Here is a 14,206-nt window from a genome sequence, read left to right as displayed (position 1 = left end):
CCTTCAGATCTTCGTCTGCGTATTTATTTTCCTCTTCATAATTCGCTCTTCCCTTTCGTCATCCTCTTCGCCTTCCATTTCGTTCCTCTCTGTCTTACTTCCCACAAGAATCTTAGCATATCGCTAGAATCCCATAGATCCTCGCTTAAGCTAAGATCTGAAATAAATTATCTACCTCTCTACCTATAGATCATATTATATAGCGCAGACTTTGGCATAGTTTTAGAGCTAGCCTCATCATCACCGCAAATCAGACTCTCTGAACTATAGTATTGGTGTATTAAAGACTTAACACTATATATTCTATAGATCTGGCGCAATTATCAACTTAATCAAAATATCAAGTAATACGAATTATCTTTCTATACTTACTTTAGAGTTAACTAATTTAAAACTAACTTTATTCAGATGCAGCTATAGCTTATATATAGCTTGTCTGTGTACATAAATAACTTGTATCTATTTCTATACACATACATACATACATATACACATATATATATGCAGTTAGTTGACCCTTGAGCCTAGTGCGACGCCATTTTGTGGTCGAAACGGAAGTGGCGGCCATGTTGCTGCGGTCAAATGCATTTTATTTACACACACAAATATATATATTTATCTATATACATATTTATTTATGAATTTTTCGCATTTATTTAGTGGCAATATGCATGGCGGGCGTGGCAGCAATGCAATTAGGTTGCAAAAGCCGAACAAAATGCAAAAAAAAAACAAAAACAAAAAACAAAAACAAGTCTGGCAAAGCAAAAATGATCCTAAGGCCATGTTAGCCATGATCGGAGAGCAGGTGGCTGAAACTGACGCTGACACAGAAAACCAGACAAACGACAGCCAGAGCAGCAGGCCAACAACAACAACAACAATGACTGAGTGCAACAACTGCCAGAGCCGACGCTTGACATGCATATGCAAAGGTCTTTCCCAGACTTCGCTCATTTTTTTCGCAGACCTTCGCCAGGGCAAGCGCCAAAAGCAACAGCAACAAGAACAACAACAACAACAACAAAATGCAAATGACGCCCAGCTCGAGAACATTTTTGTTGAAGCCTTTGATGTGCCACAGCGCTGCAAGCACGCAATAACCAAAAACAACAACAAAAACAACAAAATAATCGATTGCTGTTGTTGTTTTTTTAACTTAAGCTGTCAAGCTGCGAAGCTAGCGAACAGCTGGCAGCACTGGCCGCAGCGCTGCCAGAAAGTCAAGCGGAAGTCGTTGTCACATCAAATGGCGACAATAAGCACTTCCTCTACGCACAATAGCCTGGCCAAAACGGTCCTGCAACAATAAAACTATATTTAGAAATAAAAATATATCGCAGCTCTAATCAAGCAGCTCCAGCAAGCAACAACAACAGTTATACAAAGCGTCACGTGTGCGAAAACCCGCTCCCACTCTCTCGCGCTCTTCTCACTCTCTTGTCATACGCTAGCCAAAGGGCTTAGCTATTGCAATGAAACGTGTAGAATTCCAAGCCCAGAAGGAAGCTGACATATGACAAGCTTTAAAGCACACACACATACACATAGAGCTATGTAAGCGTGTATAACAGTTTGTATAGGTAGCGATAAACCCTTATCTAAGGCAGGGCTGTTGGAATGTTGTATATACACACATACACACATACATACATACATTTATATATCGCTGTCTCTCTGTCTGTCTGCCTGTCTGTATGGCAAGTTCCCATATTCCACCAAAAACATTTGAAAGCGTCTCGCGTTCCTCTGCTTTGCTGATCGTCGTTTGCTCTTTGTGCATTCTTTCAGTTTGCTTTTCGCTCGCATTCGCTTTAACTACGTACATGCGACGGGCCTCGGCCTGAGCATGCGGACCAACGTCTCCAACACTGCGGCTCACTTCTACTTCTCCACTCTACACACACTCACACTCTACACGCTCTTCTGCCCGCTGCGCTCTACAGTCTCTCCAAGCGTCTCCAACGAGGCATGCAGTCATCGTCGTCGTTGCGCGCTGTTGTTATCGCTGAATTTCAAGCAACGGTGATTCATCGAAATTAAAAATAAGTATCTGTATCTGTATCGGTGTATCTGTGTATCCGTATCTGTATCTCAGCGCTTGCTTTTCGCATTGTTCTCATACACATTCTCGCCGTCATTGTTGCCGCTGCTGCTGCTCGCTCGCATTTCCTGAGCTGCATTAGATGCTTTGACCCTGAGCTCGCGTTTTTGTCTTTGCACAAAAAAGTTTACAGAACCATTTAGCCGCATTCCTTGCCATCATTTTAATTATTTGATCAACAGCAACAAAACAATCACAAATCAACTAAAATAACACTATCAATACTTCCAGGAAACGTCTCGAGCTTTGCTTTTTCCCGTCATAAATTTGATTAGTAAAACGTTTTCCAAGAATTTTCCCATTAGAAATGCCCATAAAACCGTTTTTTTTTTTCTCTTGTTTTCGTTGTAACAAATTGGTTAAGGTATGAAAACTTTTATAACAGGGTATAAAATGAGAGTGCTATATAAAAAAAAGAAAGAAGTTTTCATATATAATTTAAGCTACTTTAAGTTGTGCTAAATATATGAATAACTATGTTCTTGATAGTAGACTATCTGGGTTTTCATGTGTGAATATACAAAGCATAAGATGCTAAAAGACATTTCAGTCCAAAATTTAAATTTTCTATGGGTCTTTGGTTAAACAAGATTTAAAGGAAAACTTTAAACAACTTTTAGATAATTAAAATAAGTTTTGGGAGTTAAATTTCCTTTCAGTTTTAGGCTAAAATATTTTAAAAATCTTACTTAAAGTAACGATTCCTGTTTCATATTTTAATACAGAAGGTTTCATAAAGAGGACTATATATGTTTGGGGCACTGTTCGTCTTGCTATAGACTAGCTATAGACTCAGTAAAGTTTGCTAACTGAGATTGGAAGTCTGAGAGCTTGGCAATTGGGCAATGTTCCCCTATTTAGATAAGTGCGCTCCTATGGATCTACTCCAAAGACCAAGCCAAACTCATACACATATCATACATAAAACTTACTCTACAAGCCTTTAAGCTATATAGCTATATATAATCCTCAGTCAAATCAAGCTTATGCTGCCCTTCCTTAAACCCTTTTTTCAACCTTTGCCGCTTCTCCCTTGTAATTCCCAACTAGTGCACAAAAATTGTCATTCTTTTAGTCTGCTGCAGCCAGTTGCCACCCGCAGCTCTCACGGCGACAGCGGAAACTATTTGTAATCTTGGAGCAATTTGGACACCTGTTTCAATATTGCAGCCAAGGCAGAAATCTTGACATTTCGTGCGCTGATCCTTGGCTGCAGCCTGCCAAGGGGAAAGTTTTTGCATTGTATAGCGAGCGAGTGTGTGTGTGTGTGCAACATCCGGTTGCAGGCGCAGGTAAGACGGCTGCCCTTTTGACACTGACAAGGATGTGGAATGCTTGCTTCGGCTTCGAATCTGGCGGCTGCTGCTGCTGTGATAACCTTGCCGCGGTGGTGCTTTATCAAATTCTGGTCACCTTGGACGGCATTTACAAAATGTGTATTCACTAATACACACACGCACACACACACACACACACACGCTAAAGGGCATATACGGTACCGCTTTGGATTAAAAATTTCTTTTTTTATGCTGAATGCATTTCTCTGGCGACTGCTTAAGGCGAGAGAGAAAGAGACAGAGAGGGAGAGAGCTAGGTAAAGGGAGCTGGCAAGCACAGAGGCAGGGGCAGGGGCAGAGGCAGGGGCACGGCAACGGGGCACAAGGGACAGGAGGCATTTATTTTCGGCATTTGAAGTTGGTCCTTTGAAAAACGGGGGTTCAAATTCAAAGCGCTAGACCGAACCAGCGAACGTGCGAAGGGTTGTTCGCTGTGCGTGCGCGTGTGTGTGTGTGTGTGTGTGTGTGTGTAAGGATTTGGATGCCAGACTGCGTCTCAGTTGCGTCGCCCTGTGTGACATTATGCGCTGGCAGCAGCAGCAACGCAAAGTGTAAGCAGCGAATCGATTTTGAAATTCGTCTCATGCGAATGTGTGGAAAATGCTGATAAATGAAAGGCGCACACACACACACACACAGAGAGAAATTGGTGACCAGCAGCAAGGACTAGAGGAGCTAGTTAATGAGCAACTGCAACTCGAGCTGCAACCAACATCACACTCTCTCTCTTTCTCTCTCGACTCTTCATCTATTTGCTGCGTTGCTTTGTTTGCCCACTTTGACGCTTCTGATAAGATAAGCAAAAGCCGCTTTTAGCCACACACACTAACTGGGCCCATGGCCAGCTCGTGACGCTGGCGACTTCTTTGAGCGAGTTTTCAGTTGAAAATTCAAAATTCATAGAATGCAAATGTTGGTTAAACAACATTTTCGCCAGCGCCAAGACCACACAGAGACTCCAGAGCACAGCTCGCACAGTTGGGCCACAGCAACAGCAACAACAACCCGAGGCAACTCTCTGAGAGCAGCGCACACGTACGTGTTTGCTTAGCAAGGGGCAGTGGAAGAGCCAGCGGCAGAGGCAGAGTCGCAGAGTCGCAGCGTCGAGTTGTTGTTGCCGCCTGTGACTTGAATTTGTAACTGAAACTAGATCTAAACAAAAAATTGTAAACAGCCCCCCCCTAGACTTAGACTTCGACTCCGACTCCGACTTTGTCTAAAAATGTGCCTAGCTTAACAATCCATATGCATATCCCATAGACTTGCTGTGTTTCTGTTGCAATGGAGTCGCCAGTGCTATAGCCAGATCTGCATACAAGAGAAAATATATATAATAATAATAATAATGCGCATCTAGATCGATCCTAGATTGCCTTTATCAGATGCGTAGTTATATATATATATAATATATTATATATAGCATATATTAAATATATGCTAAATCGGTGGTCTGAATGTGCATCAATATCTTTATAGCTTTTGCTCTGTATATACTTCATAGATTCTGCTCTCTGTTCTCAACTTTGCACAATATCGTAAGAAATGCATAGTCGAAGCACCAATTGCATTGAGAATCGCATAGAAGGGCGTCAAGTCGCAAATTCACTTAGCCAAACTCTTCGCTTCAAGCATGCATACAGATAAATATATCACACATTTACATTTATAAACAAATTTAAGCTTAGTTTGTTCATCAAAAAACCCCTGACGTATACGTAATATATATAAACACATCAATTTATCAGCTATTCCAATCGATTACAATGCTCTGCGCACTTCTTCGTAGCAGAGCGTAGCTCTAAAGCTCCAAAGCTTGACTTTGGCTAAGCTTCTGTGTGCGAAGGCAGCGGGAAGCTGATTAAAGCTTAAAGTAAATGCCAAAATGTGGCCAGGCCCAGCCTGCAATTGATTGCACAGCATTAACGGTACATTTCCAATTGGATGACTGCTATATGCACACACAAACACATACATGTAGAATATGTACACATATACATATGCACATAATCAAGTGAAGTATATACACACACGCACACACACACTCACGCATAGAGAGCGAGAGAGATGCGTGGGCATGCATACGCATATTTAATGCAAATTTAAGCAGTTAGCAAGCAAGTAAAGCCGTTATGTACACATATATACAGCTGCGCGCGTGTGTGTGTGTGTGCTGCTGCGGCGTATACATAATGCAGGGCAATATAAATAATTGCAATACATATAAATTGCAGCTATGTGTGTGTGCGAATGTGTGCGTTGCATAACCACATTTGCCGTTTACATATGCTATATAAGCATAGCCTTATATATTAATACATATATATATATACATATATTTATGCACACATTTAAATGTGCATCGATGGCTGCTGCATTTGCAATTGCAATTGCATTAGTGTGGCATCCTTTTGTTCATTACACGCACAATGCGTGCATAAAATAAATCTACAGCAAAATACTCGACTGCGCTCGCATTTGTTAAATGAGACAAGCAGCAGCATGACTAGCTCAGCAAAAGGAGTAGGACGAGCAGAGCAAGAAGAGAGCGAGAGAGTAGCGGGTGAACGGGAGAGTTGGAGAGTTGAAGAGTTGGAGACCGTGGTTGGCTGGGAGATAGCAAAGCCAAAAATTTGACAGCAAGTGCAGATCTATGCAGCTAATTGTTGTTGCATACTGTAAAAGCTCAACTTAACCCACACATACATACATGCATACATATTTACATATTTATATATATACATGTATGTATGTGTGTATTTACTTACACAGGCATATGTACAAGGCTAGTCTGAGCATATTTCGATTTTTGAGAGAAAGAAATTAAAAGACAAATTAAGAAAAAATATTAATTTTTAAAATAAAATTTAGTTGTTCATGAAAATAGTAGTGGCCACAAAACGGAAGAAAATCTATTTAACTTAACATTTAATATATATATTTATATATATATATATAAATATATATATATATATATATATATATATATATATATATATATATATACATATACAAAAAATCAATTAAATATATATATATATATATATATATATAAAAACATATAATGCATTTTTAAATATATTTTGTAATATACATATATATAGTTTTCATTCATTATTTTATATTTTAAATAATATTTTTTTTGATTCCATTTTTAATTGATATATATTTTAAATGTATTTAATTAAATTGATATTTATGTAATTAATTTATACTACTATAATTTTTAAGTGATTTATTTCATATATATATATTTAAATATATATAATAATTTATTATATTTTATTTATATATTATTAAATTGATTTTATTACTTTTTATACATATACTTTTAAGTAAGTATTTTTTTAAAATAATATATACATATACATTTATGCATTTATTTATTTAATTTATATGAAATTATTTTAAAAATCCAGATATATAGTCTCTATATATCACCCAACATCAGTTTCCCAGTTCAATAACTTAAACAAATTTTGTTATTTATTTTAAATTTTTACATATTGAATTTTATTTCAGTTTCTTTAAGTGTATACGTGTTTGTATGTGTGTGTGTATGTATTCGCCTGAAACTACAACAGAATCAAAAATAATGTTGAATCAAAGAAAAGTTTAGAAAAAACTTAATGCTAAATAATTGTCAGGGAAAGACTTCAACATAGTTCTATTAGAATTATAATAATAATAATAATAATAATAATAATGATAATGATAATGATAATGATAATGATGTTTCCTGTTCCGTCAAATAAGGCATTTACATATATATAAATATTGCAGAAATCGAAACATATATTCAACAAAACTGACAGATCGGAGCTTTAGCTAAGACTTAAAACATATAGCTACTATATAACATAGTTATTTTCTCTCTTTTCCTTTTTTCTTCAACTTGTCTTTGCCTTACTTCAAAAAAATAAAATTACGTAATTCTTGTATTTTAGCATTTTGTTTTGTTTTTGTTTTTTTTTTTGTTTCGCTTCGTTTTTTTATACATATATATTTTATATATCACAATAGAAAAAAGAATTAATTCACATATTCTTTTCAATCGTTATGTTTTTTTTGTTTTTCCTCTTTTTTTTTTGCTTACTTATAAATTAAACAATAAAAAATTTACAGAATTTTCTTTAACGTTTCTTTTGTTGTTATTTTTTCATTTCTTTTGTTTTTTTTTTGCTAGTTGCTTTGTTGAGTTATTTGACTAATTGTTGTTGTTGTTGTTTGACCAAGTTACGAACTAAAACTAAATGTAAATTTATTAAATTTTCTTTAAGTGTCTACTATTAACATGTTTTAAATTTAATCGCCAACTAAATTAAACGGCATTACTAACGACGCTGCACTAAACAAATTCGAAACAAAACGCAAAACGCAAAAAGCAAAACAAACACACAAAAATATATAAACTAAAGTTTAACACAAAGAATCTCAAATGAAATAAAAATACAAAAAAAAACATTTCTAACAAAAGGCAGAGACAGAGAGCGCCAACAAAGAGCAAACTTTTTTGTGTAGTCGTCGTTGTCGTCGTTGGTGTTGTTGTTGCTGCTGTTGCGGGCAAGCTTAAAGCGCTGCGCGCGTCGCTGCTGGCGTCGCAGCTGACGCCATTGCTGCGTCTGTAGTTGTTGTAGCGTTGGAGGACGCTGGCTTTTGTTATATCTGCTTCTACAGTTTTTTTCGCCGTTGTTTCTGTTGTTGCCGAAGCGTGAATTAAAATAAACTATTTAAATTTATTTGCATCTGTTTAACTGCGGCCTGCATTATACACTCTTACACACGCACGCACATTTATGCATATGCATTCGTATATATGCTATGAGTGTGTATGAGTGTTTGTCCGCTCTCTCTCTCTTCCACTCTTGCGCTATGCTTATCGCGCGTCTCCATCGCCATGCACTTTGTTGCTGCCGTCGGCCATAGCTGCAGCCGTGTTATTTTTTTCTCTTGTTTCTTTTTATCGCCGCCGCTGCGCTGCGTGCGTGTAAGCTGACGCGTCGCGCCCCCGTCCCAACCCTGCTAACCTCTACCAGGCCCACAAGTGCGCCGCTGCCAGCCCCTTAGGAACCTGCGGCGGCGGCAGCAACAGCAGCAGCATAGCAAGCTTCAGCTCCATGACAGCGTAGCCGTCGCCGTCGCTGTCGCCGTGCTTGTGTATGCACGTATATATGTATGTATGTGCGTTTATGTATATGTGTTTGTTCATTGTTTGCTTTTTGTTGTTGGCGTTTGTTGTTTTCTGCCTCTCGCTCGTTCGCTCGACTTGCCTGCGCTCTGTCTCTGCTGTTGCTTTTGCTGTTTCGTTTTCTACTCGATTCGTACGAAAAAATTTAGTACAGCGTGTGGTATGGCAAACGAAAGCTATGAGTTTTCAGTGTATCTTGTTTTTTATACTTTACTTAGTTGTCTGCTCAGCTCTGTGTGTGTTTGTGTGTGTGTTTGTTGGTATGTGTGTGTGCTGGTGTGTGTAATTACGTGCCTTGCCTTCAACGTCAGACATGCAACACGGCACGCAGGTAGAAGGAGACGAGTAGGAAGACAAAGTCAAAAAGAAGCCTCAGCTAAAGTCACACGCACAGACACACACACACACATTCATACAGAGAGAGAGAGAGAGACATAGACATAGATGTCTGCATCCTAAGCGTTCGCCTGCGCCGACTTCTCTGCCTCGGCCGCTGCGCAGGCATTGCAATCATGATGAACGCATCATCTGACCAACCAAAGGCCCAGATTGAGCTTCTGCAGCTTGGGCAGCTTCATGATGATGTCGATGCCCTTCGAGCTCAACTGCGTGCAGCCATAGAGATCGATCGTCTTCAGATTGGACAAATCCTCCGCCAGTGTCTGCAGTCCTTTATCCGTTATCCGACTGCACTGTCCAATATTGAGATTCTCCAGTTCGTGCAACGACTTCGCTATCTTCACCATGCCCTGATCCGTAATCTGGCATTGATTGAGACTTAGGGAACGCAGCCTATACAGACCCTGTGCAATGTGGGTTAGCGCCTGGTCGCTGATCTTATCGCAGAAGCTCACGTCCAACGAATTGATGCCGCTGCCACCCTCCGTTAGGTAGGCCATGCCAATATCGGAGATGTTGTCGCAGGATCGCAGATTCAGTTGTTCCAGCTTTGGCATGCGGGCCAGATGCTTCAATCCGCTGTCTGTCACCGAAACGCAGAAGCTCAGATTGATGGACTTTAGTGAGGTTAAACCCTGTGCTATGTGACCCAGTGCCTCATCACTGAGACGCTGGCAATCCTGCAGACCCAGATACTCCAGCTGTAGATTCCCTTCGGCTGTCTCACGGCTGAACCCAGCCAAGTGGCCAATGCCCTGGTCGCTGATGTGCCAGCAGGATCTCAGATTCAAGTGTCGCAGCTTCTTCAGACCCCACGCGATCAGCAGCAGACCTGTGTTCGTTATGTTGCAACAGCCGCCCAGTTCAAGCGTTTCCAGATTCTTCAGATGCTGCGCAATCCGGCCCAGGCTGGTGTCCGTGATCTGTTTGCAGAGGGACAGGTCGAGCGTTTTTAGATTCGGTAAGTCGACGCTGAACGCATGACCCAGATTCATGTCGGCCACATTGAAGCAGCCGCTGAGATTCAGTGACGTCAGCGCTGGCACGCCCACCACCAGATCCTTGAGCGAGCGTCGCAGCGATAGGATTTGCACCTTCTTAATGCCGCGCCGGACGAGGCAATTGAATAGACTTGGACTGGAGCGCTTCAAGTGGAGCTTGGCTTCGACGCCCTTCCACACGCTCTTCGCATATGCCGCATCCCGCCAGGCGGTGCACACCTGTGCGGCCCGCCCCAAGTCTCGCACCGGCAGATGCTCAAAGATCTGTTCGAGCAGCTCCGGAAATAAGTTGCTAATGTGTGTGCCCTCCACGGGCGGCGGACTCTCCGGCGAGGCGGCTCTGTGCTGATGGTGATGATGGTGATGGTGATGATGATGTTGTGCATGAGCTGCAGCAGCCGCTGCTGCTGCCGCTGCCGCTGCGGCAGCCGCATGCTGCAAGTAGAGCGCAGGTGGCAACGTTTGCAGCTGTGGCCGATGATGCAGCGCATAGGGCGTAAAGCGCAGCAGGTGGTGGGCGTTGCGTGTCAAGCCGGGCAGCTCAGTCTGTTGAAACAGTTCGTCCCTATTCCAGGCAGCAGCCGCTGCGGCTGCCGAGCCACCAGCTGTAGCTCCACCTCCTCCTCCACCACCACCGCCGCCGCCTCCGCCGACGCCACCTCCGTGATAGTTAGTTAGAGCAGCGGCAGTCTGTAGAGAGATTGTTGTCTGATGATGGAAGGGCAGCAGCTCCGTATTGGTAGCCATTGCTGTGTGTCAGCTAGTTACTAGACTTGCTGTTGTTTAGATACTTCTATAACTTTACTCTAGATATTTGATGTGCGTCGCATTTGCGACAGTTTCTATATATGGGGCTGCACTGTAGTTGTAGTAGTAGTAGTAGTAGTGGGTGGACTAGATGAGCACTGCACAAATACGATTACGAATTCCGTTTGCACTTTAAGTCCAGTTAAATTTGCTTTTTATCTGTATTATATTCACTCTGAACGAACGAGCGTTAAACGAGCTTCAATTGAACACCAAAAACCGGAACACGACAATTGAGTTGCGCAGCGACGTCCGAACGGTTCGATGGCGAGTAACAGAATGAGCCACAGTGCGACAAAGCGACACAATAAATGAGAGGCAACGGCGGCAGCGGCAGTATACGCACACGTACACACCAACACACGCTCGCACATAATGCCTGCAGCCATAGCAGGCAGCGCTCTGAATTCAGCAATAAGGCAAAGCAGGTAGTGACGCTCTCTTCTGCGCGCGCTCTCACACTCTTTTACTCTCTACGTAAGTGCTGTGCGTTAGCTGTTTTCGAGCTAGATTTAGTCTGATGTGATTTCTTAGTTTTTATATATTTGTTTCAAATACATTTATATTTAATAGTAATAGTAGTTGTATTCGTTTTTGTGAGCACTGTTACGTTCTTTATTTTCTCTTTTTAATTTATTAAATAAACTACTTTGCTGCATGACAAACCCGAGTCAAACTTTTAGCTTGATCTGTAAACACTCTCAGCAAAGACAGCTCATACTCCCACTATATACGAATATTTTTATATACAAATTTATGTTTTCAATTAAATTTAAATACTACATAAATTTGTTTTCTTCTCTCTTGTTTTCTATACAGCTCTATCTTGAGAAAAGCATAGAATACTTTGATATATTTGTGATTTATGCTAAATATCAGTAAAATCTTTAATCGAAAAGAATGTTTAGGCGGATTATCTAGATCTTTAAGAGAAAAATAATATTAGAGAGATGTTTCTGTTGCAATCTATTTATATATGTGTTTATAATGAAAAATAAATCTTGATATTATCAGAGTATTATAATAATATATATCTGATAAATGTTTAATATGCGAGAGAGATTTCGGACGACATTTAATGCGTATAATTCTTAGATTTCTGATGATATTTTATGCTCTTGAGACTGTCCTGAAGTTTTTTTATATACGTATATTCTTGAAAGATATGTGAGAGAGACTTCTCTGTAGATCTGTGATATATGTATCATTTTCAAGATAAATTCTTAAATATTTTACTCTTTTAATAACTTTTATAACAATTGTATTGCAAGTATTGCTTTCGCCATTTTACAGTTTTAGACATGGCTAAGATTACATTATAGATTCTAGAATAGCTTTATGCCAAAAACTCCGACGCATTTACTGCTGCTGCGGCAGAGATGCATTCCATGTGAGCAGGTACCTGTCTTGCCCTGCCTCAGTCTCTGCCTCTTTATCAGCACATGTGTGTGTGTGTGTGTATCTGTGATCGTTTCATGTTGGTGCTTGTCGCTACCTGCGTCTGCGACGCACAACAATCCCGGTTTCCAAGAAAATATTAACGATATCTCCCAAAACGTTGCCGCACACAGACGCAAACGTCTGAGGCAAATCCAAGCCGAAGGCAGCTCGCGTTGCAGGCAGCAGAGAGCCAAAAGAAACCCGCTGGGATGCACAAAAGCCGAGCCACAATAGCGGGCCACGCATTGTTATTGATACTAGGAAAGCAATGCACACACATACACTCGCAGACGCACACCCAGAGACACACACTAACTGCAGTCCCTTAAAAAAGGAAAGCCAAACGCCGCCGTTTTAAAAAAGGGATCTAGCATTGGGAATTGGGAAAATCTGCGCCGCTACCTGCACGGGAAAAACACGCACACACACGCGCATGCACAGAGAACATAACAGACACCCGCATAGGAGCGCACCCTCGAGATCAGTTTGAAGTGAGAGAGTGAGCAAACGGTAAAAAGAAAATATGCCTGCGCTGATTTCTCATGCCAATTGTCTAGAGAGGCTAGAAGGGACGCGTACAGTCACTCGCAGCTATTATCCTGCACAAGAGTGAAGGAGAGAGGGAGCGATAGGCAGAGAGAGCGGGCAGAGTGTAAGAACAAGGCGTGCTTTCTTTGAGTTATGCCAGCTCTCTCTCTCCCTCTGTCTTTCTCTCTCTCTTGCTGCATGGCTGTCTACCTGCCAAACCGGTTGGCGAAAAAAGGGCCAGGGCCAATCTATGGAAGTGCCAGCGGCTGGGGACGTGTCGAGGCGAAAAATAATCTGTTCGTTGGAACTCGCTCTCCGTAAGAAATATATATGAAGATAATAATCGATTGGTTTTTGGCTGCCTCTTTGTGCGTTTCGCACACTGTGATCATCATTAGCCGCAGCACAGGTAGGCAGCAACAGCATCATCATCATCTGCGGAAAAGGTGCAACACGCAATAGACTTTGCTGGGGCGAGCTGTGCCCAGAGAGGGGAGCCCACGCAACAAGTGCAAATCAGGCGACCGCGACCCCATTGCCAACTCTCTTCTTCAGGGCGAGCCCAATAACTGGTAACCACAAGTTCTGCACACACATACATAAATATGAGCACATGTATAGGTACTTGTCACACACACATACACGTATAGCTAGCTACATTATTATATATGACAGGGCATATGCGTGCTTACGCACAAGCAAATTGCTTTATTGGCACTAAAGACAGTATTTTTGACATATGGGCGTTACTTTTTTGATATACACAAAATTTTCAGATCATTACTTTAATAAATATTTGAAGAATTACTTCAAAAATGTAAGTTTGCTGTGTAAAACTTTATGTAGACTGTATAGAAAAAATTACACAAATATACTCTAAAGATCTTGACTTACCCTAAATACGAATTATACAATTAGAATATATTCAAGAGACCAATTTACAGTTACACAACATTAGATATAATTGATTAATTGAATATAGCTGATCTGGTTACAGATACAGGCATGTAAACAAATGAGACCAGCAAACAAACAAAGGATGTTGCCATTTCATCTAATTGATATAATCGAAATCTGGTTTCAATTTGTATTTGGTTAACCCGCATCGAATGCAGTACACAGCCTCACCAAGGGTTAACCGACTCTGTTAACAAATTGTGAAAAGAGAGTACAAATGGGGAGACAGAGGGAAATGGGATAGAGGGCGCAGCACAGAATAAGTGTAACGGATCGCATCAAGATTTGATGTGATGGCAGCTAGTATACGTAAATACAGGGAACAAAAAAGAAAATAGGAATTGCGCTGCTTACGACATGATCAACTATCAATCAAACTTCTACCAGAAATAATTGCCATGCCTAAAGCACAAATTTAATGCACTCTATTATTTACGCAATAATCACT

At 40.8% G+C, this 14,206-nt stretch overlaps 1 protein-coding gene across 1 annotated transcript; it reads right to left on the bottom strand.

Moving 5' to 3' along the window:
* Positions 1 to 7,886: 7,886 nt before the first annotated feature.
* Positions 7,887 to 11,099, bottom strand: LOC111600710 (F-box/LRR-repeat protein 14). Its single transcript, XM_023316967.2, has one exon. The coding sequence runs from the start codon at positions 10,771 to 10,773 to the stop codon at positions 9,151 to 9,153; it is 1,623 nt and encodes a 540-aa protein (XP_023172735.2). The 5' UTR covers positions 10,774 to 11,099; the 3' UTR covers positions 7,887 to 9,150.
* Positions 11,100 to 14,206: the final 3,107 nt, after the last annotated feature.

This window comes from Drosophila hydei, unplaced genomic scaffold, assembly GCF_003285905.1.
Source record: "Drosophila hydei strain 15085-1641.00,03,60 unplaced genomic scaffold, DhydRS2 tig00008122-arrow-pilon, whole genome shotgun sequence".
Classification (NCBI taxonomy): Eukaryota; Metazoa; Arthropoda; class Insecta; order Diptera; family Drosophilidae; genus Drosophila; species Drosophila hydei.
This window is presented reverse-complemented; position numbering and strand designations above follow the sequence as displayed.

What these genes read in the sequence shown, in the direction of transcription:
- LOC111600710 (XM_023316967.2), bottom strand. Translation starts at nt 10,773, where the DNA reads ATGGCTACCAATACGGAGCTGCTGCCCTTCCATCATCAGACAACAATC.